Source organism: Anolis carolinensis, chromosome 1, assembly GCF_035594765.1.
Source record: "Anolis carolinensis isolate JA03-04 chromosome 1, rAnoCar3.1.pri, whole genome shotgun sequence".
Taxonomy (NCBI): Eukaryota; Metazoa; Chordata; class Lepidosauria; order Squamata; family Dactyloidae; genus Anolis; species Anolis carolinensis.
The window spans coordinates 240261861-240282961 of NC_085841.1; the positions used below are offsets into that span (position 1 = coordinate 240261861).

At 41.6% G+C, this 21101-nt stretch overlaps 1 protein-coding gene across 4 annotated transcripts; it reads left to right on the forward strand.

The window, feature by feature from the left end:
- The first annotated feature begins 13 nt into the window (after positions 1 to 13).
- On the forward strand, positions 14 to 20878 carry atg9a (autophagy related 9A). 4 transcript variants are annotated; one of them, XM_062967271.1, is made up of 15 exons: positions 14 to 142; positions 1395 to 1510; positions 4824 to 4966; positions 5410 to 6352; positions 6843 to 7004; positions 7244 to 7385; positions 8558 to 9306; positions 10728 to 10881; positions 12757 to 12936; positions 13794 to 14039; positions 15052 to 15266; positions 15735 to 15852; positions 16609 to 16834; positions 17474 to 17616; positions 18247 to 20878. In XM_062967271.1, exons 4-15 carry the CDS (start codon positions 6324 to 6326, stop codon positions 18250 to 18252), a joined length of 2370 nt encoding a protein of 789 aa, XP_062823341.1. In that variant the 5' UTR covers positions 14 to 142; positions 1395 to 1510; positions 4824 to 4966; positions 5410 to 6323; the 3' UTR covers positions 18253 to 20878. The 4 variants fall into 4 exon arrangements, with proteins under 4 accessions (XP_062823341.1, XP_062823344.1, XP_062823342.1 ...); XM_062967272.1 differs by having other exon boundaries at positions 25 to 142; positions 1375 to 1510; XM_062967273.1 differs by lacking the exon at positions 14 to 142 and adding an exon at positions 859 to 1179 and having other exon boundaries at positions 1375 to 1510.
- The last annotated feature ends 223 nt before the right edge of the window (positions 20879 to 21101 follow it).

Sequence of the window (21101 nt, forward strand, 5' to 3'; positions counted from 1 at the left end):
TCAGTCCTTCTCGGCTTCTGATTGGTGGAGGCGGCGGTCAGCCCCGGCGCGGGATGGGGCGGGGAGACTATGAGTGACAGCAGCCCTGGAAGTCGCGGCGGCGGACGAGCTCCGGGTCCGGTTGCCAGGGACGACCGAACAGGTGAGCCCCGGATGAAGCGAGGGAGCAAGCAGGGAATGGGGAAGAAAAGACTCCCTCTTTCGGCGCTCTGCCATTTTCCGGCGGGCCTTCCTTTCTTTCTCTTTCCCAGTGTAAACAACCAGGAGGGAGGCCCGGGAGGCCCCACTCTCCCTCCAAGTCAAGGGGAAAGAGGCTACGAGTGAGCCAGGGAGCCTGTTGCATCATAAACAGGAGAGTCCAGTCCTGTCCTGCCTTCAAAGGCTATTTGTAGCTAGTTTATGCGGGCCTCCGGGTGTTATGGACTGCAACTCCCAGAATTCCTAACAATTAGACAAGCTGTGTGATACTTCTGGGAGTTGAAGTCCCAAAACCTGAAGGCCCTCAGGCTTGGGAGCCACTGTGTTAAACCCTTTTGCGGATTATACAGTTGGCCCTCCACGTTTGTAATTTTTACTTCAGCAGATTTTTTTATGGTTTTGATTAAATATATTCATTCTAGGAGTCTCAACACCCTTCAGTGTTATTCTAAGGTGTGAATGTCGCAATTGATCACTTTGATTAGCATTGAATAGCCTTTCAGTTTCAAAGCCTGGCTGCTTCTTGCGTGCGGGAATCCTTTGTTTAGATGTGTTAGCTAGCTCTGATTGATTCATGTCTGGAATTCCTCTGTTTTCTGAGTTGTGTTCTTTATTTATTGTCCTGGTTTTAGAGTTTTTTTTTAAAAAACAAAGGATTCCTCCAGGCAGTAAACAGCCAGACCTTGAATCTGAAAGGCTAATCAAAGTGATCAGTTGTAACATTCACACGTGCCTCAAACATACAAGAGTTCTTTCTCCCACCCATAATATTTTACAGATATATAAACCCCACTTGCATAGTTTCCAACATACTTCACAACCTCTGAGGATGTCTGCCATAGATGCCGGTGAAACGTCAGAAGAAAATGCTTCTGGAACGTGGCCATACAGCCTGGAGAGTTCACAGCAACTCAGTGATTTTGGCCATGAAAGCCTTCGACAAGACCTCTTTAGGATTCTCTGTGTTGGCTTCCATCAGAGGTAGACCATAGAGTCATACTGGAAGACCTAGAAATTCCTAGAGGGATGTTCTCTCACATTAAAAAAACCCAAAAAAACCCCACAGCAATATCTTTATTTGCTGCTTTCCACCTTCACAGGGGTCCTCTGCCCCTAAACTCCAGAAAATGTGGAGGGCTGACTATGATCAACTCTCTGTGAATGTTTCCATTGTAGGCCATGCCTTTTTCTTCCAGACGCAACCCTAGAAGGAGGAGGAAGCGCAGTGAAGAACTGAGAAGCCACCATGCAACTGAGCCCAGGTCACAGCACTAGTCACACTTTCCTGTGGTATTAGGAGGGGATGGAGCAGGTGAGTGGCTCTGTTTTGGTGTGGGGTGGGGTTCCTTTGTTGTTCTGTTATTGGCTACACTGCGGTAGTTGTACATCAGGTAAATTAGGCGTGCCCCTCCACCTTTGGTCTCTGTTTAAATCTCAGCCAAAGCATAGGGCTTGCCCTTAAACAAACAAGGAGAAAATCTCAGTTATGGGTGTGGTTGTTTTTATTTTTTAAAATGGCAATAATATTCTTGTTTTGCATAAGGGAGATTGTGTGTCATGTTGTAGTATAGGGATTCTTAATATAGAGGTGGACAGAAGGTTGATAAAAGCTGATTTCCAGTAGACCAGAGGTCCCCAAACCACGTCCTGTGGGGACAGATGCAGCCCTCCAAGGTTATTGACCCGGCTCCCCACCCTAAACTTTAGACTTAGGGTCACCCTCAGTCTGAAATGACTTGAAGGCACACAACAACAACAATCCAAATTAACTTGACACCCTTATCAGCCAAAAGCAGACCCACACTTCCCACTGGAAAACACTGGTGTACGTTTATGTTGGTTAAAATTATTCTTCATTTAAAATACTGTATTGTTCTTTCATGTCTTTTTCACTACACATAAGATATCTGCAGTGTGCATAGGAATTCATTTTTCCAAACTATATTCCATCCCCTAACAGTCTGAGGGACCATGAACCATTCATCTGCTTAAAAGATTTGATGACCCCTGCAGTAAATCATTGAAAACTGCTGGTTGATATAATTCTTTAAAAGAATGCCAAGCTACACAACATTTTTGCTCATCTAGGAAGACATGTCATAGGAAAGAGAAGATAGATGAGATCACCTTATAGAGGGCCCTTCCACACAGCCATATAACTTAGAATATCAAGGCAGATAATCCACAATATCTGCTTTGAACCGGATTATCTGAGTCCACACTGCCATATAATCCCGTTCAATTGTGTGGAAGGGGCCTAAGATTGCTTATGCCTCTTGAAAGATCTCCGAGTATGAATCCTTTTTTTGTTCAATATTGCTAGACCGCAATGATTTCGGGAAAGGTGGAATACAATATACATAAAACTATCTCACATGCTAGTCATGACTAAGAAGGTACGATCTGTAGATGCCTGAAGGATTCTTCATTAGAAGAGTTGGTCTTGGAAATCAACAAAAGAAAGTTATTCTTGACATAATCTGAAAAGGTGTGAGAATTTTTGAATCATTTAGAAAGAGTGACTACTGTTTTTCATGTTCAGCATATGTATGAAGAAGTAGACACATGTTAAAGCAATCATGGTCAAAGACAAAACTGATAAGAATTAGAGAATTAGTAAAAAAGTTTATAGAGGGAATCATGATCTTGAGTGGTATCACAAGTTGAGCTGTCATATATTCTGCAGATCACAAAAGTTACAACCAGCCCAAAATAGATATCAACATTGTTAAAAAGCAAAGTCAGGCTGGGAGACATGAAAATAATCCTTCCACAAACAAAATGGGGGAAACTGCAAGCAAGCAATAAGGGATGGAAAAGTGTGTGTGAGAGAAATTTGAGGACTGACTGCTACAAATATTAGGTTCAACAATAATTTTTTAAAAATACATTAGAAGTAGAAAATGGCTAAACATCATGCAATATTGGATTGTTAGAGGACAAGGAAGTTTGAACAGAATGAATTCTTGTGTTTGTTTTTTAAATGAAGACTATAGAACAAATACCCATGCCTGAATTCACTTGTTCAAAATGGAGTCTGAAAAATTAAGGCATGTCATATTTTAGGCTTTGTTGACAAATGAAAATTTAACAAATTACCAGATCCTAGTAATATGTCACTGACAGTTGTTAATGGACTCAAATGTGTAGCTGCCTATCTTAGAATAACATTATCTTCTAAGATAAGCTCCTAGAAAGGATTGGGAAAAGGTTACTATATCGCCAGTGTATCAAAAGTGAAAGTTGCATTTCCCCCCCCTCCCATGTCTTGAATTTGACTTTCTCAAGCTCCTCTTACACAGCTTTATCTGCTTTGAACTGGATTATATGGCAGTGTAGACTAAAATAATCCAGTTCATATCAGATAATGTGGATTTTCTGCTTTGATAACCTGGATTATCTGGCAGTGTAGAAGGGGCCTCAGAATTAACTGATTGACCACCTTTTGATGTGGAAAGAGTACTGGACTGGATAAGTGTTATTCTGATCAAACATTAAGGTTCTTTTTTATGTTCACCCAGCCCTTGCAAATAGATCATAATTTTTTTCAATACTATACCAATTATTGGTTAATTCGATTTGATAGTGTGTGCGTGTATTTGCATTTGACATATGTGAGTATACCTTATAACTCAAGACTTGCCACATTTTGGAAACTTGATATCCAAAGATGATGTGGGATACTTCCAGATGAATGACTACTAGCTGTTCCAGTTGAAAGAAATGGTGTAGCTATTCTCTCTTTCTCCCTTTAATGGTGTTTTGTGTGAAAAGAAAAAAGATGACACAAGTTGTCAAAAACTACAGAAAACAACAGTTCCTAGAGCTTCTGTAATCTTTGAATGAAGTAGGTTGAATGTACAATTGAAGCCCTGTTGGGAATCAATGTTCAAATATATACTGTTTGTCAAATTCATTTCTTTTTGCTTTGTCTTTTACATGGCATTCTCTTGCCAGCATGATGCAATTTCAAAATATTATATTTGGTACATAGTTGAAATTATTAATATTCCTTCCATTAAAATGTGCTTTAGTTAGTGTGTACTATTGTTGCAAAGATGAAAGTGAGTTGACTTGAAGCATACTTTCCTTTGTAAGAAAGAAATGACTGATGTTCTCATAACAACATGCATCAAACCTGCACTTCTTCAGCTTACAAAAATAGAATTTGTCTCTTTTTGTAGATTTATAACTTTTTTTTTACAGACAGTGGATTATAAATATGGGGAAAAAATCAGGCAAACATTCAAACCCCAGAGCAGAGCTCAAGACTTCTTGTGACTAGGAGGTGATTTCCTTTATTGCTGTGTCAGTGATTTCCTCTATTGTTGTTCCATCCTCAGAGGAAACTTGCAAAGCTAACAGGAAAAGGAGGGAACAGGAAGGAGGAGGATGTTATCCCACTATTTCCTGATTTTTCATTTTTACTGCTCATTTGACGTCTTTATTTTCTTATAGCCCTTAATCTTTGTTTTTCCTTGCTTCTTGGCCTTCTGTCCACATCAAAAGGTTGTGATTTTCTAGTAAGGCTGAAAAGAAGTATTGCAGCATGCCCTTGAGTATGCCAATCTTGCTGATGTCTTCTAATTGTTCTGTACTCTGTTTTTTATAATGTCTTCCCTCAGAGCCCATGTGACACTGGATGACACCTGCCGCAGGGACAGAATGGCTCACTTTGATACAGAGTATCAACGGCTGGAAGGCTCATACAATGACTCTCCCCCAGGAGAAGAAGACTTGATGGTTCATGTTGCAGAGGGCAGTAAATGTGAGTTCAGTCAAGCTCCTAGAAAATACTGCTAAGGTTGCCTGTGCTTGGTGAAAAGCTAGTCCAATTAAGAAAATGAAATTCTGTATTGAAAAATCGTGTATTTTTTCTCTAGCATGATCCTAAGTAACTTTGTCCAAATGTAAATCCTTGTAAATTTACTATTTTCTTTAAAACAAGTATATTTAGGAGTACAGTTTTTAATTCTCTTGGGACAGTCAGCTTCTGTAGGAATGTTAACTGTTGTTCATCAAAGTTGATCCCAAAGGCCAGAAAGTAACACATATTAAATCTAACTGAAAGTAATAACTTCAGTTCTGTCGTGCTAATTGACTATCTCACAGAGTTATTTGGATGTTTCATTTTGTCTTATAAGACTTCTGTGCTGAATTATATAATGTCTTTGTTTGTTTATCTGCTCTTGCTTATCTCTTGTGTTATAGCTCCCTGGCATCACATTGAGAATTTGGATCTCTTTTTCTCTCGTATATCCTTACTTGGTGAAAGGAAACTAGTGCTGGCATGCCAGCAGTGGTTCGTTGCAGCTAAAGTGGGAATCCCCTATAATGTTTCTTAGTAAAACCTTCAGCTCAGCTCACCTTCACCTTCACCTCAATGCAAAAACTACCACACGAAATAAGTCTTTTTACTTAGAAATGTAATGGATGCATGGAAAAGCATAATTGTTTTCCATATACATTTGTGAAGAGAGCTTCTTGTTCGGATATGATGAATATGTGTCACACAAGGCACAGTCTGTCCTGAACCCCACTTTTGTAACCATCCCAAGAGATCTCCTGAACATCCAATTTTTAAAAAGAATAATTTAATCTCTGGGTAGGACCTTTTTGCCCACTATCTGACCCAAAACCACCGTCTGTCCCCTAGGGGAGGAAGACAGTATATAAATGCTATAAATAAATAAATAAATAAATAAAATGCCCACAAATGTGGCATTTTAGCTTTTCCACTCCCTCTGAACTTCTCAACTCCCTCCCCAACTTCTCAAAACTAGATGAAGAATGCACAAAATAGATGTTATGGAAGGAGTGAAATTAGGGCTCCCTCCACATCTAGAAACCATGGAATATGCATAGGCTTTACTGAGAAGATGATAACAAAAACACTGCAAGGAGGTTTGTTCTTTACCTTCCCAGTGGAATATAACTTGGATAACATCTTTATATCTAACATTGCTGCTCAGTACTAATGGCATGACAGGTTGAACTAGGGGAAAAGGCCTTCTCTGTAAATTTGAGATGAAGCTGCAGTGTGTTCTACAGCTAGTAGTTCAAGCTGTTTTCCTTGACTGTGACTTCACGTCTATAACCTGCACCAGAAGAATGGCTTCACCTGTATGCTCATCAGTGAGATCTTTGAGTTAATGTGAGTATAAACACCATCCCACTTATCTGCAATTAGGGTCTGTATTATGGCTTTTCCCATGAGCACCTTGTCAGAGCAGCAAAAGGAGTTGGTTTTTCATGGTGGCTGATGAGCCTCCCTTGACATTCAGTTAATTCCATGACACTCAAGTTAATTTTTGATGTTTTAAAAGGTGCTTTTAGGATGTTTTTAAGATGTTTTTAAAGATGTTTTTAAGATTTTTTAAAATTGTTGATTTTAGCTGGTTCTTGTAAGCCACTCCGAGCCCTAGGGGAGTGGCGGCATATAAGTTTGAAAAATAAATAAATAAATAAATAAAATTTAAAAGTCAATTCTAGTCTCCTGTATATTTTTAGATATTCTAACCAAATGCAGAATGTCTTCGGTGTAAAGCACTCAAATAGCCTGGATTTGATTGTTTAAAGGTGGAAGATAGCAAAGCATCTCAGCTTTCATTCTGCTTCATAATATATATCCTTTCTTCTCACAGGCAATTCATTTTTGTTGTGGCCTTCACCACATTCCTTGTCAGTTGTGTTGACTATGACATCCTCTTTGCCAATAAGCTGGTGAATCACAGCCAGCATTCCAGTGATCCAGTCAAGGTGACCTTGCCAGATGCTTTCCTGCCTCCCAATGAGTGCAGTGCTAGGTAAAGTTCATTATCACCATCCCTGACTAACTTCAGTTCAGTCTTTGCCTATCTTGGAGAGGTTTAAAATCCAAGGGACCTTTTAAATATGGAGCATCCTCTGCTTGGGAACAGAAGGGGCATGTGGCCATAAATTATGGTAATAAGGGAAATTGGGGGTAGAGATGTTTTTACAAAACCTGTTAAAAGCATAAGGTGAAAGCTTTTCCATCCTTGCTGTGAACCCATCTCCCTCTTAGGATTCAGACCAATGGCTTTCTGCTCTCCATCCTTGTGATTGCGGGGGTCTTCTGGATCCATCGGCTGATCAAATTCATCTACAATATTTGTTGCTATTGGGAGATCCACTCTTTTTACATCAGTGCTCTCAAGATTCCTATGGTAAGATTTTGGAATTAGGGGAGTTATGTGTGCATGAGTGTATCAGTATTCCATGCAAATAAAAAAATTGAGACCAGAGTGAAACATCACATTTGAGGACAATACTAGAGGATTTGCAGTTAATAATCATGATACTCTTTGCTAAATGTATGGGAACATGTGCATGATGACCGATTTTGGAAATAGAATGCTGAACTAAAAGGACTTGCTGCATTTATCCAGCAATGCAGTTCTTACATTCTTTTCAAAGCACTGAGAAAACAGTAGATAAGAACTTTTGCTTACTAATTTTCCTCCTCTCCACAAATTCTTTGTTTATTTGTTTGTTTTTTGTCCCTTCTTGACTTTCTTGCATCGATATGCAGTGCTGCTGATTTCTCCAGTCTAGTGCTAATCCTACAGATGCTCACTCGGACCCTCATAGGTCCTCCTTGGTTGAGTGGCAGGGCTGGTATGCTGTGCAGCTGTCCTGTCTGGGTTTTCCAGGACCTTCTCCTGGGTTCTTGGCCAAGAGTGTTAGAGACTCCGTGTTACAAATCCCCTTGCCCTCTAGAAGTAGGGGAGATTTAGTTCCATTGAAAGGAAATTATAAGACCAACAAAAAAGCAATAATAGTTTGCAGAACAGGAAAGCTATGTATGTCTTTCTCTTGCTGTGCAATATAGGTCAACAGATTTAGCCCTACCTGTGCATATTTCTGTTTCATTTTATATTTGACTCTTGAAGTCATCCCCCAGTCTGAAAACTCACACAAATGTAAAAACATCTCTTGAAAACAAAGCTTTTATTATGTAGGCCTGATCTGGTCCTAGTTACTGTTGTTGTTGTTTTTTTACAACACACTTTTCATATTTGAACTTTTTTTCCCCTCTCAACCTTTTTTGAAACTAAGTGGAAAATGGGGGAGAAGTGAGAAGAAGAGCAGAGGTTCATGTGAACCCCTATGGAGATGCACTATATAATCAATGTGAAATGTTGCATGGAGAGATAGTGTAAGGAAAACCAGAAGAAAGACTGATAACATGATAGAGTGCAAAGACTTTACTGAACATAGTTTACTATTATTACTGTGACTTTAAGGATGACATACGTTCCAGCAAGTAATGAGAGAGGTTTGTATTACAGTGACTTTGTCACCTTGATAATCTCACCACCCTTCTTTCTATCTACAGTCCAATTTGCCCTATTATACATGGCAAGAGGTGCAGGCACGGATTGTGCAAATCCAGAAGGAACACCAGATCTGCATCCATAAGAAGGAGCTGACCGAGTTGGACGTCTACCATCGCATCCTACGTTTCAAGAACTACATGGTGGCCATGGTGAACAAGTCACTTCTGCCTGTGCGCTTCCACCTTCCTCTGCTGGGTGACACAGTCTTCTTTACACGTGGCCTCAAGTACAACTTTGAGCTGATCTTTTTTTGGGGGCCAGGCTCCCTCTTTGAAAATGAGTGGAGCCTTAAGGCAGAGTACAAGCGAGGCAGCAACCGCCTGGAACTGGCTGATAAATTAGGCACCCGCATCCTTTGGATTGGCATTGCCAACTTTCTGCTCTGCCCACTTATCCTCATCTGGCAGATCCTCTATGCTTTCTTCAGCTACACAGAGATTCTCAAGCGAGAACCAGGCAGCCTGGGAGCTCGCTGTTGGTCCCTTTACGGCCGCTGCTACCTGCGGCACTTCAACGAGCTGGACCATGAGTTACAGTCACGGCTCAGCAAAGGCTACAAGCCAGCTTCCAAGTATATGAACTGCTTCATTTCACCTTTGCTCACCATTGTGGCCAAGAATGTGGCCTTCTTTGCTGGCTCCATCCTAGCTGTCCTCATTGCCCTTACAATTTATGATGAGGATGTGCTGGCCGTGGAACATGTCCTCACTACTGTCACCATCCTGGGCGTGGGTGTCACTGTCTGCAGGTGAGCAGGGCCATATCAGCAGAAGCCTTGCTGTGCTTTTGAGACCAGTGCTTTCTGTTTTGTTGGACCATCTATTTTTACAGCCACCATAGCCCATTTCCCCAGTGTTATCATATTTGGTGCCATGTAGATGAATGGCAGGCCACTACAGCAAAGCCAATCATATGTAGAAGATACTGAAACATGGTGCTTGGTTACAGAATATGAAACAGTGGTTGCTTACTGTTACCAAATGTGTGTATTTTTAATTTTGTGGCATTAAATTTTGTGGCATGTGGCATTAAAATTCAGATGTGCACAACCAGCTTCAAAAATATAGTCCACATTGAAATTGGGGAGAAAAACTGAAATATAGTGAGCTCTCCACACTCATTGGAGTTAAGGGTACAAGACCCCCATGAAAGTGGAAAAAAACCCTCTTAAGAATTTCAAAGTTCTTCAGCACAACCTCTGGCAGAAGTTGGCTGTAGAGCTGAAATGGTGGACTTTTGAGATTCCAAGAGAGTCCATATTAATCAAAATCACAAATAATCAAATTCACAAAAGGTTAGATCCATCAATATGGAGGGCTGATTGTACAACATAAAGAACACAAATAAAGCAATGATGGGAATGGTACAACTGAGTGTTTGCTGTTTAAATTACTTATTTTTGAAATTTAGTTGTGAAAATCTGAGATTTTATCATTTTCAAAATGCAAGTAATATTGTTGCTGACATTATTTTCAAATAGTATAACTTGCTGCTGGCTTCATGCCACTGAAAATATGCAGCTTGATAGAGATATTAGAATCCAGAATCTAGGAATGTTGCTGGGTCTGTGAGGAATTGTTTCAAGATTCTCTTAGATAAACAAAATTATATTTTGCATTTTATTTTTTATCAAACAGTTGTATAATCTGCTAGTGACTTGTATATTCCAAAGCAGCACATAAACAAAAATGTAAAATAGATTTGTCCCCACTAAAGTGAATTATTTTGGTTAAAATAATTACACATTCAGAACCGTTAAGAGTTTCTCTCCATAAAGATGTCTGTATAGCGGTTTTTTCTTTTAAAAAGTTCTGAGGTTGTTAATTTGGGCACATTCAAGGAGGATATGGCTACCAGTTACATTGGCTCTCTGTTATCTCCAGTATTGGAAAAAGAATCCAGAATCTTCAGTAGAATAGTTCCTGATGAACATAATTAGAAAGGTACTATTCACTAATGTCATGCTTACAGCCTTTCCAGAGGATCTGGTTAGCTACTGCAGGTACAAAATGTTGTGTTTGATAAGCCTCCAGTGGAGATCTTCCACTATTTTGTAACCTAGATCATGAGGTCATGCAGCATTTCTCAAGACACTGCTTTTTCATTTGCTTACTGTTTCCAAGGGATGCAGATCTCTTGACGTGTTTTTGTGTCCTCTCTCGGCTGCAGATCCTTCATCCCAGATCAGCACTTGGTATTCTGTCCAGAGCAGCTGCTTCGAGTGATTTTGGCACATATCCACTACATGCCTGACCACTGGCAAGGCAATGCCCACCGCTATGAGACCCGAGATGAGTTCGCCCAGCTCTTCCAATACAAGGCGGTGAGGTGGGGCTGGGCAGGGTGGGAAGACAAAAAATGGCATCAGTGCTATTTTGGGCTTAGACAGAGATCTTGACTACATCTCAAAATATATTTTCTTCTTTGGAAGTTACGAAGTTTCCCTGATCACACGTCACTTGGAAGAAAGGCAGCATCTGAAGTCCTGTTATAGTAGTGTGGCAGTTAATTTCTAATTACTATCACCATCATTTATATCCCACCTTTTACCCAATAATGAGACTCAAGGCAGACAACAATATTTATTGCGGCACCCATATCCAATATATGGTTTCACTTTCTCATATATTAACTTGAGAAGTAGGAAAGCTATACCCTCTTCTCGATATCTCCTTCATTTGTTCCATTGAAAATAATAGAGTTTGCTAATATCCACACAAAGTTCAAAAACATATGTTCTGAAGATATGGGAATTGTACTGTATTTAAAAATATAATAATAAGTAATACAAAAGTCAGAATATAAGTGTAAATATGGGATTTTAAAAAAAACAATGTATAAGTGTAAACATAAAAATAGTGAAAATCATTAAAGGAGTATAAACAACCCCTAGAATGATATTTTAAAACAGCACTGTACAGCATTAAAAGTCAGCACAAAAATATTTTGACCCTGTCTTCCTAGGGAAGAGTTCAAAAATTTGGAAACAGCCAATGAGAAGGATCTTGCCCTTGTTTTAACTAAATGAACCTGAGATGGGTCAGAAAGAAGGGCCTCTCTAGAGAATCTTAAGAATTCTTAAGTGCCTCAAGGCCATTATTGGATGGTTGCGTTCCAGTAAGTTGAGGGTGAATCCAGCAAAGACAGAGACCCTATGGCTGGGCCGACCGGGCAGTGGGGATATCCAGTTGCCAACCCTGGATGGCGAAGCGCTACGCCCGTCTTCACTAGTAAAGAGTCTGGGAGTCCTCTTGGACCCTTCACTGACGATGGAGGCCCAGGTCTCCGCCGTTAGCAAAACCGCCTTTTTTCATCTTCGGCAGGCTAAACGGCTAGCCCCCTATCTGTCTAGGGACAACCTGGCTACGGTGATCCAGGCTACGGTCATCTCGAGACTGGACTACTGTAATGCCCTTTACATTGGCCTTCCTGTGTCGGTGATCCGGAAGCTCAAATTGATGCAAAATGCAGCTGCCCGGCTCCTTGCGGGAGTCCCGATGAGATGCCACATAACACCAATCTTACTGCAGCTGCACTGGTTAACAATTGAGCACCGGATCACTTTCAAAGTGATGGTACTTACCTTTAAGGCCTTACATGGTCTAGGGCCGATGTACCTGAGGGACCGCCTCACTCCCTACAAACCCCAGAGATCCCTCCATTCTGAGGACCAAGACCTGTTGGAAGTCCCCAGTTTTAAGACCTTGCATCTAACAGCAACTAGACGCAGAGCCTTTTCAGCAGTGGCGCCATCTCTCTGGAACACCTTGCCACCTGAAGTCCGTGCCTTGCAGGACTTGTCGGCCTTCCACAGGGCATGTAAGACACGCCTGTTTCGACAGGCTTTTGAGTTCTGTTATTAATGTTTTAAAAGGTGCTTTTAGGATGTTTTTAAGAGGTTTTTTTTAAAGATGTTTTAAAGATGTTTTTAAATTGTTGATTTTAGCTGGTTCTTGTAAGCCGCCCCGAGCCCCAGGGGAGTGGTGGCATATAAGTTTGAAAAATAAATAAATAAATAAATTCTGCTGGGCTCATACTGGGAGATACAGCCCTTCAAGTAACCTGGATTCAAGCTGTATAGGACTTTAAAAGTCAAAACCAGCACTTTGAATTGTGCCTGGAAACAGATTGGAAGCGAGTAGAGCTCTTGCAATGAGGGAGTTTCTTGAATTGTGTGTCTTTGTCTCTCTTACTCCAGGTGTTCATTCTTGAGGAACTGCTTAGCCCCATTGTGACCCCCTTGATCCTCATCTTCTGCCTGAGGCCCAAAGCCCTGGAGATCATTGATTTCTTCCGCAACTTCACAGTGGAGGTGGTGGGGGTGGGAGACACCTGCTCTTTTGCCCAGATGGATGTGCGCCAGCATGGACACCCTGCAGTAGGTCACAGCAAAACTGGGACACTTATGGAAGAGAGGATTTTAGAACAGATGTCTGTTTGACGTAATGCGAATGTCATATTTTCCATAAAATGATGTCAAATAGATAGTGGCCACAATATATCCAGTGATAGGGCATAGACTTGAAGAAATCGGTCAGTAATAATTGGTTTATTTGAGGTGTTGCATGGATAATTTTCTTCACATTTTACTTTAGTTTTCTGTAGGGAGTGGGATACCATTTTCTTCATTATAGCATTGAACAGTTGCCTGTTTGTTTGTTTGTTTGTTTTAGATGAAGTCTTTCCAGGGTGGGAATTCATTTTGACATCATGGATTCTCTTATTTGCAATCTTCACTCCTTATATAAAATAACATATTGTAATGAAAATCAGTGGCTGAAATTAAATGAGAAACCATGATATTATTTGTATTGGCATATACCAGAGTCCTTTGCCAGTCATGACCTCTTCAGAGAAATGAATTTTTCTCTTTTCATCCCCTGGCTATACTTTCAGGGGTTTAGCCATTATACAGGTTTTAGAGCCCAATCGCTGGTTTTAGTAGAGAAAGATTGAACAAATCTGTTTAGATCCTAGCTTTAAGTAAATATTTTTATTAAATTCTGTTCTCACTTAACCTTCAATCTCTTACTGGAGCATTGTGGGCGCCTGGTGAGGATCTGTTAGCCTATATTGTTCACAGTAATGTGGAGAACTGTGTGAATCTTAGCGTGTTTGTTGCCCTTTCCCTTTTCGTATTTTTTCCATATAGTTAAACAGATACAAATGGCTGGATGCATTTCATGGAGGGAGCACGTTGATGGAAATTCTGATACATCTTTTGTGTTTTTTTAGTGGATGTCAGCTGGGAAGACAGAGGCTTCCATTTACCAGCAGGCTGAAGATGGCAAGACAGAGCTGTCCCTCATGCACTTTGCAATCACCAACCCACATTGGCAGCCCCCTCGGGAGAGCACGGCCTTCATTGGCTTGCTTAAGGAACGTGTGCATCGCGACAGCAGCCTGGCATTGGCCCAGCAGGCCGTCCTCCCTGACAATACTCTCTTCACTTCCATCCAGTCCTTGCAGTCAGAATCTGAGGTACTTCCCCAGAAGGCGAAGGGAGTTGGCAAATGGCAAAATAGACTTGATCCTGGCCTGTTGTGGGGAAGAGAAGCCAGGTGCTGAGCTAGTTTTGTGGTGTGCCTATTTCCTGGTGTGTCGTGCCATGAGAAAGGAGGGTATTGATGTCTCTGCACAGGCTGTCAAGTCATAGAGTCATTTGAGTACCTAGGGAAGATTATGAAAAGCATGGACAATTTTTTGTTTTTGTTTTGCCGCCACAAACTTGCTGCTGCTACCTTGTCTCTTCTTGTCAACACTCAGTTGCATTCATTTAAAGCAGGAGTGGAGAATTGTTGCTGACTTACAGCTCCCATCTTTCTTGAATATTTGTCATGCTTACTGGTTGATATTCAGGGGAAGTTGGGTGCCATCAGTATCTAAATACAGTAGAGTCTCACTTATCCAAGCTAAACGGGCCGGCAGAAGCTCGGACAAGCGAATATCTTGGATAATAAGGAGGGATTAAGGAAAAGCCTATTAAACATCAAATTAGGTTATGATTTTAAAATTAAGCACCAAAACATCATGTTTTACAACAAATTTGACAGAAAAACAGTTCAATACGCAGTAATGTTATGTTGTAATTACTGTATTTACAAATTTAGCATCAAAATATCACAATATATTGAAAACATTGACTACAAAAATGGCTTGGATAATCCAGAAACTTGGATAAGCAAGGCTTGGATAAGTGAGACTCTACTGTAGTAACTTGACTGGAACTATAAACCTGACATCCTCAGAATATCCAGATTATCCATTTATCTTTTCTTTCCGGAGACAGATAACATCCTTTCTGGCATTTAGAAAGATTTGGGCTGAAAATAGACAAACTTGCTTTGGGGATGTGGAGGATATTTGAAACATTAATTACAGGGTAAAAATGTAGTGTAGATGGCTTCTGGTGGAACAGTATTGGAACCTGTGATGAACAGGACTTGTATATACCTCCCTGAGTTATGTGCCCTTCTCTCTTCTCTCCCTGCAGCCTCACAGCCTGATTGCCAACGTGATTGCAGGCTCCTCGGCCCTGGGCTACCAGGCAGTCCGTGATGCCCAGACCTCGCGGCATCTGTCTGCTGTATCTGAGGTGGCCTCTGCCCTGCGTTCTTTCTCCCCTCTCCAGTCTACTCACACAGCCCATGGGAGTTCCCATGCTGAAGGTTCCCAGCTTCGAGGCCCTGGCACAATGATGGGCTCTGGGTAAGAGGTTGCTTGCTGTACAAAACCCAAGAAAGAGGCCAAGGATTAAACATCTTGTGCTTTGGGCTTACTATCTTTGAGGATTATGCTGCATTTGTAATGCTTTTTTCAAAAAAAGGCATACATTAGTGTTCGAGGGAAGCAGTCTATCAGTTACTTTTAAAAAGCAACAGTGAGACTCTCTAAGGCCTTTATTACCTCAATTCCTCCTGCAGTCTTATGAGTGCATACATTTCTTGCTAGAGTTCTGAGGTTATCCGGTTTTGCAGAATTTCACAAAAACCTGCTGTGAATTCTGGAGTCCCTTCCTCTAGCTCATCTGGGAGCTGTGGCTAGTGTTCTTCCTACTTTATAAAAAGCCTTTGTATTCAGCATGTGGGGGTAGGGCCAGGTAGTTAGTCTTTCTGAATACTGAGGGAACCTTTTCTAACCCTGCAATCTATAATCTTTTCTCCATTCTGGCTGCAGGGCTGATGCCAGGACTGCTAGCTCTGGAAGTAGTGCTTGGGAGGGTCAACTCCAGAGCCTGATCCTGTCAGAATACGCCTCTACTGAAATGAGTCTGCATGCTCTCTACATGCATGAGGTGAGTCAAGCCCAGAGAATCATACTGACCTTGATACTGAATCATGGAGATTGATTAATAGCACCAAGGAAATGAGAGCCTAGCATAGAAAATGCAGATCTGCCTACTCTGATGAGAAACCAAACTTTCTGCCTAGGAGTGTGGTGGAGGCTCCTTTGGAGGCTTTTAAACAGAATCTGGATGGCCATCTTGTCAGGGGTACTTTGACTGTGCTTTTCCTGCATGGCAGGGGGTTGGACTAGATGACCCATGTGGTCTCTTCCAACTCTATGATTATATGATATGAATTTACATTTGAACTATCAAGATTTAACTAAGATTTTCATAGCTGCAGGTGGAAAGTTGTAGGTGCCTGCATAAGGCACAGGAGAAGAGGAAGCAGGTGCAATTTTTTTTTCATGTCAGGAGTGACTTGAGAAACTGCAAGTTGCTTCTGGTGTGAGAGAATTGGCCATCTGTAAGAACGTTGCCCAGGGGACGCCCGGATGTTTGATGTTTTACCATCCTGTGGGATGCTTCTCTCATGTCCCGGCATTGGGAGCTGGAGCTGACATAAGGGAGCTCAACCACTCTCCCTGGATTCAAACCACCAACTTATCTGTCAGCAGTCCTGCCGGCACCACCGGAGGCTCCTGCAATGTATATTTATCTCCAGAGCTAAACTCGGGTAACATGAAACACATTGGTGGCACATAGAATGAATTACCTGAGGTTGGAACTGAAGTATCTCATTAGCTTACCCTGTCATTCACACAGTTGCACAAACAGCATGCCCAGTTGGACCTTGAGCGGCACCTATGGCACCGGCAGGAGAGTGATGAAAGTGGAGAGAGTGCTCAAGATGAGCCAGAAGTTCAGCGAAGCACCCCTGGCAGCGCAATTCCTCGTTCAGCCAGCTATCCCTTGGCTTCGCCTCGCCAAGCCGGAGATGAAACTGCTGCTCTGCAAGCAGGGTTCCAGCGCCGGTATGGCGGAGTCTCAGGTGGGTATAAGAGTCATGGTTCTCTGTTCTTGGTCAGGAAAAGCCTTGCCAAATGTTGTCTTGTGTATGGGTTCGGGTGCTAAAATGTTGCATTACCGTTTGGTGGATCTTTATATTTTAAAAAGTGCATTGCATATGGAGACTGATACTTCCCAGAGGCCGTCCCAAGGCTCTTTGCTATGCTCTCTGTTTCACACATTGATGCTTAGCAGAAGTAAGAGTAAGTGGGAATTGTTACATGTGGCATATTAGTTTTAAGTATTGTAGTGTTGCCCAAACTGCCAGTATGTGTTATAGAGGAAGGCTCTGTTTACATTGTGATTTGTACTGAATTTTATTTTATTAGAAAGTTATCAGGGCAAAAGCCAAAGATGACATATATCCTATTGCATGATCTTAGAGGAATAAATGTGTGTGCAGGTAGGAAGTTCAGAAGTAAATATTATCTGCAAGATTTTTTTTATTTCTAATGCACTGCTATTATTTATTTCTGATGGCACTGCACTACTGTATCTCTGTTGGGTAGAAGTGACAGGCAGATGGGAAACCTCAAACAAACTTGCAAAAAGATTTTTTCATTTAACATTATGTGGCTTCTACTGTGACCACCTACTACTTTTTATCTTTATCCTTACATAGATCCTGGTATAGTGAACAGAGCCCCATCACACTTTGCTCGGCTGCCCCTTGGAGGCTGGGCTGAGGATGGCCAAACTGCTCGGCACCCAGAGCCTGTCCCAGAAGAGCCCTCAGAAGATGACTTGCCACCTCAGATACACAAGGTATAGTCTGATTCACATTGAAACACTGGCAATAGATTTGCTGCGTGAACCATGGAATGTGAGAGATTCTTTAGCCCCTCACTGGCTGGTGTGCACTACTATATATTACCAAAATTATACTGTCCAAAAATTGGTCCATAAATTAGTTAATTCTGTGTTTGAAAAGGCATGCTTCAGCTTATTTAGTTTGACACTTAATTACCTGTTCACAAACAGACATATCAAACATTACAATCACATTTTACTAAAGTGTTCAAAGAAGAAGAAAGATGGACAGAAATCTAGAAGGAGATATTTTTATTTGTTTCTAAAGCTTCAGTAGCAAAACCATGTTTTTAAAGCTTCAGCTTAAAAGATACACTAACAATATATGCATTTCTTGCTACGAGCAAACATTTCTTCCATATAGAGCTGAAAGGCAGAAGAAGCTTATTTTTCTCTACATCTATTCATTCTGAACTTCAGCTATTCTTGCTTACATTCACAAAATATAAAATGTTGTTTAAAAATAATGAGACTTTCATTATGCAGATTTTTTGTCACCCAATTTAGAATTGAGTTTTATAGCTTTACTCCTTTTGGACACATTAGTCTTATATCCACGTAGATAACGTTCCCCATCTCCCACAGGTGTAGCTGTGAAGGCTGAAGATCCAGTGAAGGTTCCAAATTCTGGGCCTGCCTTGGCCAATGGGACCCTGGATCACCCTGCTCTGCAAGGTATGGGTTGACTCAGGTGTTCATGTGCTGGGCATCAGGATCAGAGGGAAGAAGGTATGAGGTCAGCCATGCCTTTGTGGAAGGCAGAACTCTATCCAGACATGCATCATGCCCAGTGGCATCCTAGCTGTGCATAGGCTGGATATGTGTGTGATTACATATATTTGTCCGTGTCTGCATAAGTGTCGTCCATATTGGAGAATCATCTGAGACCCAGACAGAACGCCACGGAGCACGCAGGAGAGCAGAGAGGCTGGCGGATGCTCTCCCCAGCCTGACATTTTCCAGAATGGGAGGAAGACCTGCTGTCTTGACCTTGTTGAGAGGCAGGAAAGCTATTCCACTCTCCAGACTTGTTACATGAATAAAGATGCAATCAAGAGATAGACCTGGACTCAGGAAAAGAAGGGCTGTGAGAGATTATTTTTGTAAGAAGAATGGGGCACAGGCTTCCTCCAGTGACCGAGCCTGACTCAAATGATACTTTCCACATCATAACTTCCATTCCACTTCACCATTCACTCATGAACTTCAAAGCCAAGCCAGAAGGAGTTTTCCCTGCAGTGCCAACATCACCATTATGGCAGAATCTGCCTTCTTGTGGGCACAACCACATTGCATAGGGATACCTTTCTTTCCTCTCCTTCTTGCAATTTAAAGCACAGTCTATCCAGACCCTAATCAGAAGTTTACTTGAGCCAATATCTGAAGTGACATAATTTGTTGTCCCACTTACCAACTAATGCCATGGCTGAAAGCCTCCATCCCCGGGGATATGGCTTTGTTCTGAGGAAGCCCTTTGCTCGCATCTTGTTCGTCCTGCTAGACTTAATACTGAAAAGGAGACTGTGCACCACATACTGTGCATGTGTGTGCATGAGGAATGGATAGAGGAGGGCAGTATTTATTTCTCCAGCATCATGTATTTAAATAATTCTTAGATCCTTGGCCCCTGCTTGGGTTCTTTTACAAACTGGTGCTGTCCACTTGTTATATCTGCTTTTTATACAGGTGCCTTGATGGTAAGTCTCCAGCTGTCATGGAAGTTCCAGTAAGAAATGGGTTGCTACATGTCAAAATAAAGTAAAATAAAACCCGACAGTATCTTAATTATATGGGGAGGGCCCAGCTTGGGTTCTTACAGAAAGAGTTAGACTTCCTACCCTGTTTGACAAGGTGCTCTTGAGCCTTGGCTGTAGAAGTCCTGCTGACTCTAGTAGTTCCTCACATTAAAGATCCCCATTCTCTCCTCTCCTACACCTGCTCTACTTGCCTTTTCCAATTGCTCTCTGGCCCCAGGACAAAGTAGGAAATCTTGTGGCTTGCACAGTTTATGCCACAAACAATCCTTTCTGGTCAGCTGGTAAAAAGCATCCCGAGAAAGTTCATAGAATCTAGCCAATCATTGCATGGGTTAATGTTAACCCACTTTAAGAATCTTAGGTCTCCCACATGCCTCAATCAAACTATAGTGTAACCTAAATTGACTCTGGGGCCAAAGTAGAATACTTCTATTGCTGTTTTACAATACCTACTGTAGCCTCCAACAGCCACTTGCCAAAGCCACTACTTAATTTGTGAAATTGTGATGAGGTTTGATGTCAAATATAAAACATGCAGTTACTTTTTCTGGGTTCGAACTACAGTGTCCATACATCCCCATTATTCTTATGGGCTGCCTTTGAAACTGATTAAGGAGCCCAGAATCCTGGAACTATTTCTCCCTGCTTTAGGAATAAGATTATATGCCCTCAACAACCAAAGGATTGTTTCATCTGCTGGTTTACCACTTCTTGTTGGGGATTCCACTGCAAGGAACAGTGCCATCTCCTCTCATGCTAGTTTCATAAAGGGAGCATCAATATTCTTTGGGGCTAAGTATCAAAAGGGAAGTCAGCTACTGCTTCAAAGCACTTTCTGTCAAAAGTATAGAAGAGGCCTCTGCTCCCATCTATAGACACTAGACTACCTCCTCTTGTCTGCAGGTATAGGATGACCATCATCACCAGTTAGCATGGTGGCTTCTGGCTGAGGATGATGTACATTTTAATCTGGAGGGACAGCAGATTTGGAAGTATGGATAGGGCTGCGTACTCTTACTCATCATATTTTAAAGATTGCAGTGAGTGGCCCAGTATTGATTTGCTGTTTTACAATATCCAATAGACTGTGTAAAGCGCAAGTGGTTCATAATTTGCAGCGTTGAACTCTGCCAGCCAGGCATCAGCTCCAAAGCATCTATCCTGGCCCCGCTTCCTTCTCAGTGAAGTATTGGCAGTCTGGCTAAGGATAAAGGGAGTATTTTTAGCCAAACCACTGAGATGGCGAGGGAGTGCTTGCAGCCACATATTATGCTTGTCTTTGCCCCATCTCCATGTGCATGGTACAGCCACCTGCTGCCTCTTGTTTTATTTATGGCACATGAGAGGCTAGGCTGCGAGTGTGTGGAGCACTACAAGTGGTTTGTAAAACAGAGCTTATGCCTGGCATCCTGTGCAGTACTGTCTTTCTACTGAATAAAGAGAAGTGTTTAATTCTTTGATGACTCTGTGTCTTGTGTGTCCTTTTGTGTGTTTCTGTAGAGTGTCCTTCTTGCCACACACACACACTTAATCCAGCAATATCTCCAATGACACTGGCATCACCACAGTGCTTGTGGCATTGCTGTATTAGAGTATCTGTGTTAAAGCACTGGAGTGAGTATCATTACATTGTCTATTAAAACCTAGAGGAAGAAAATACTGTAATTTAAATTTGAAAAGTTG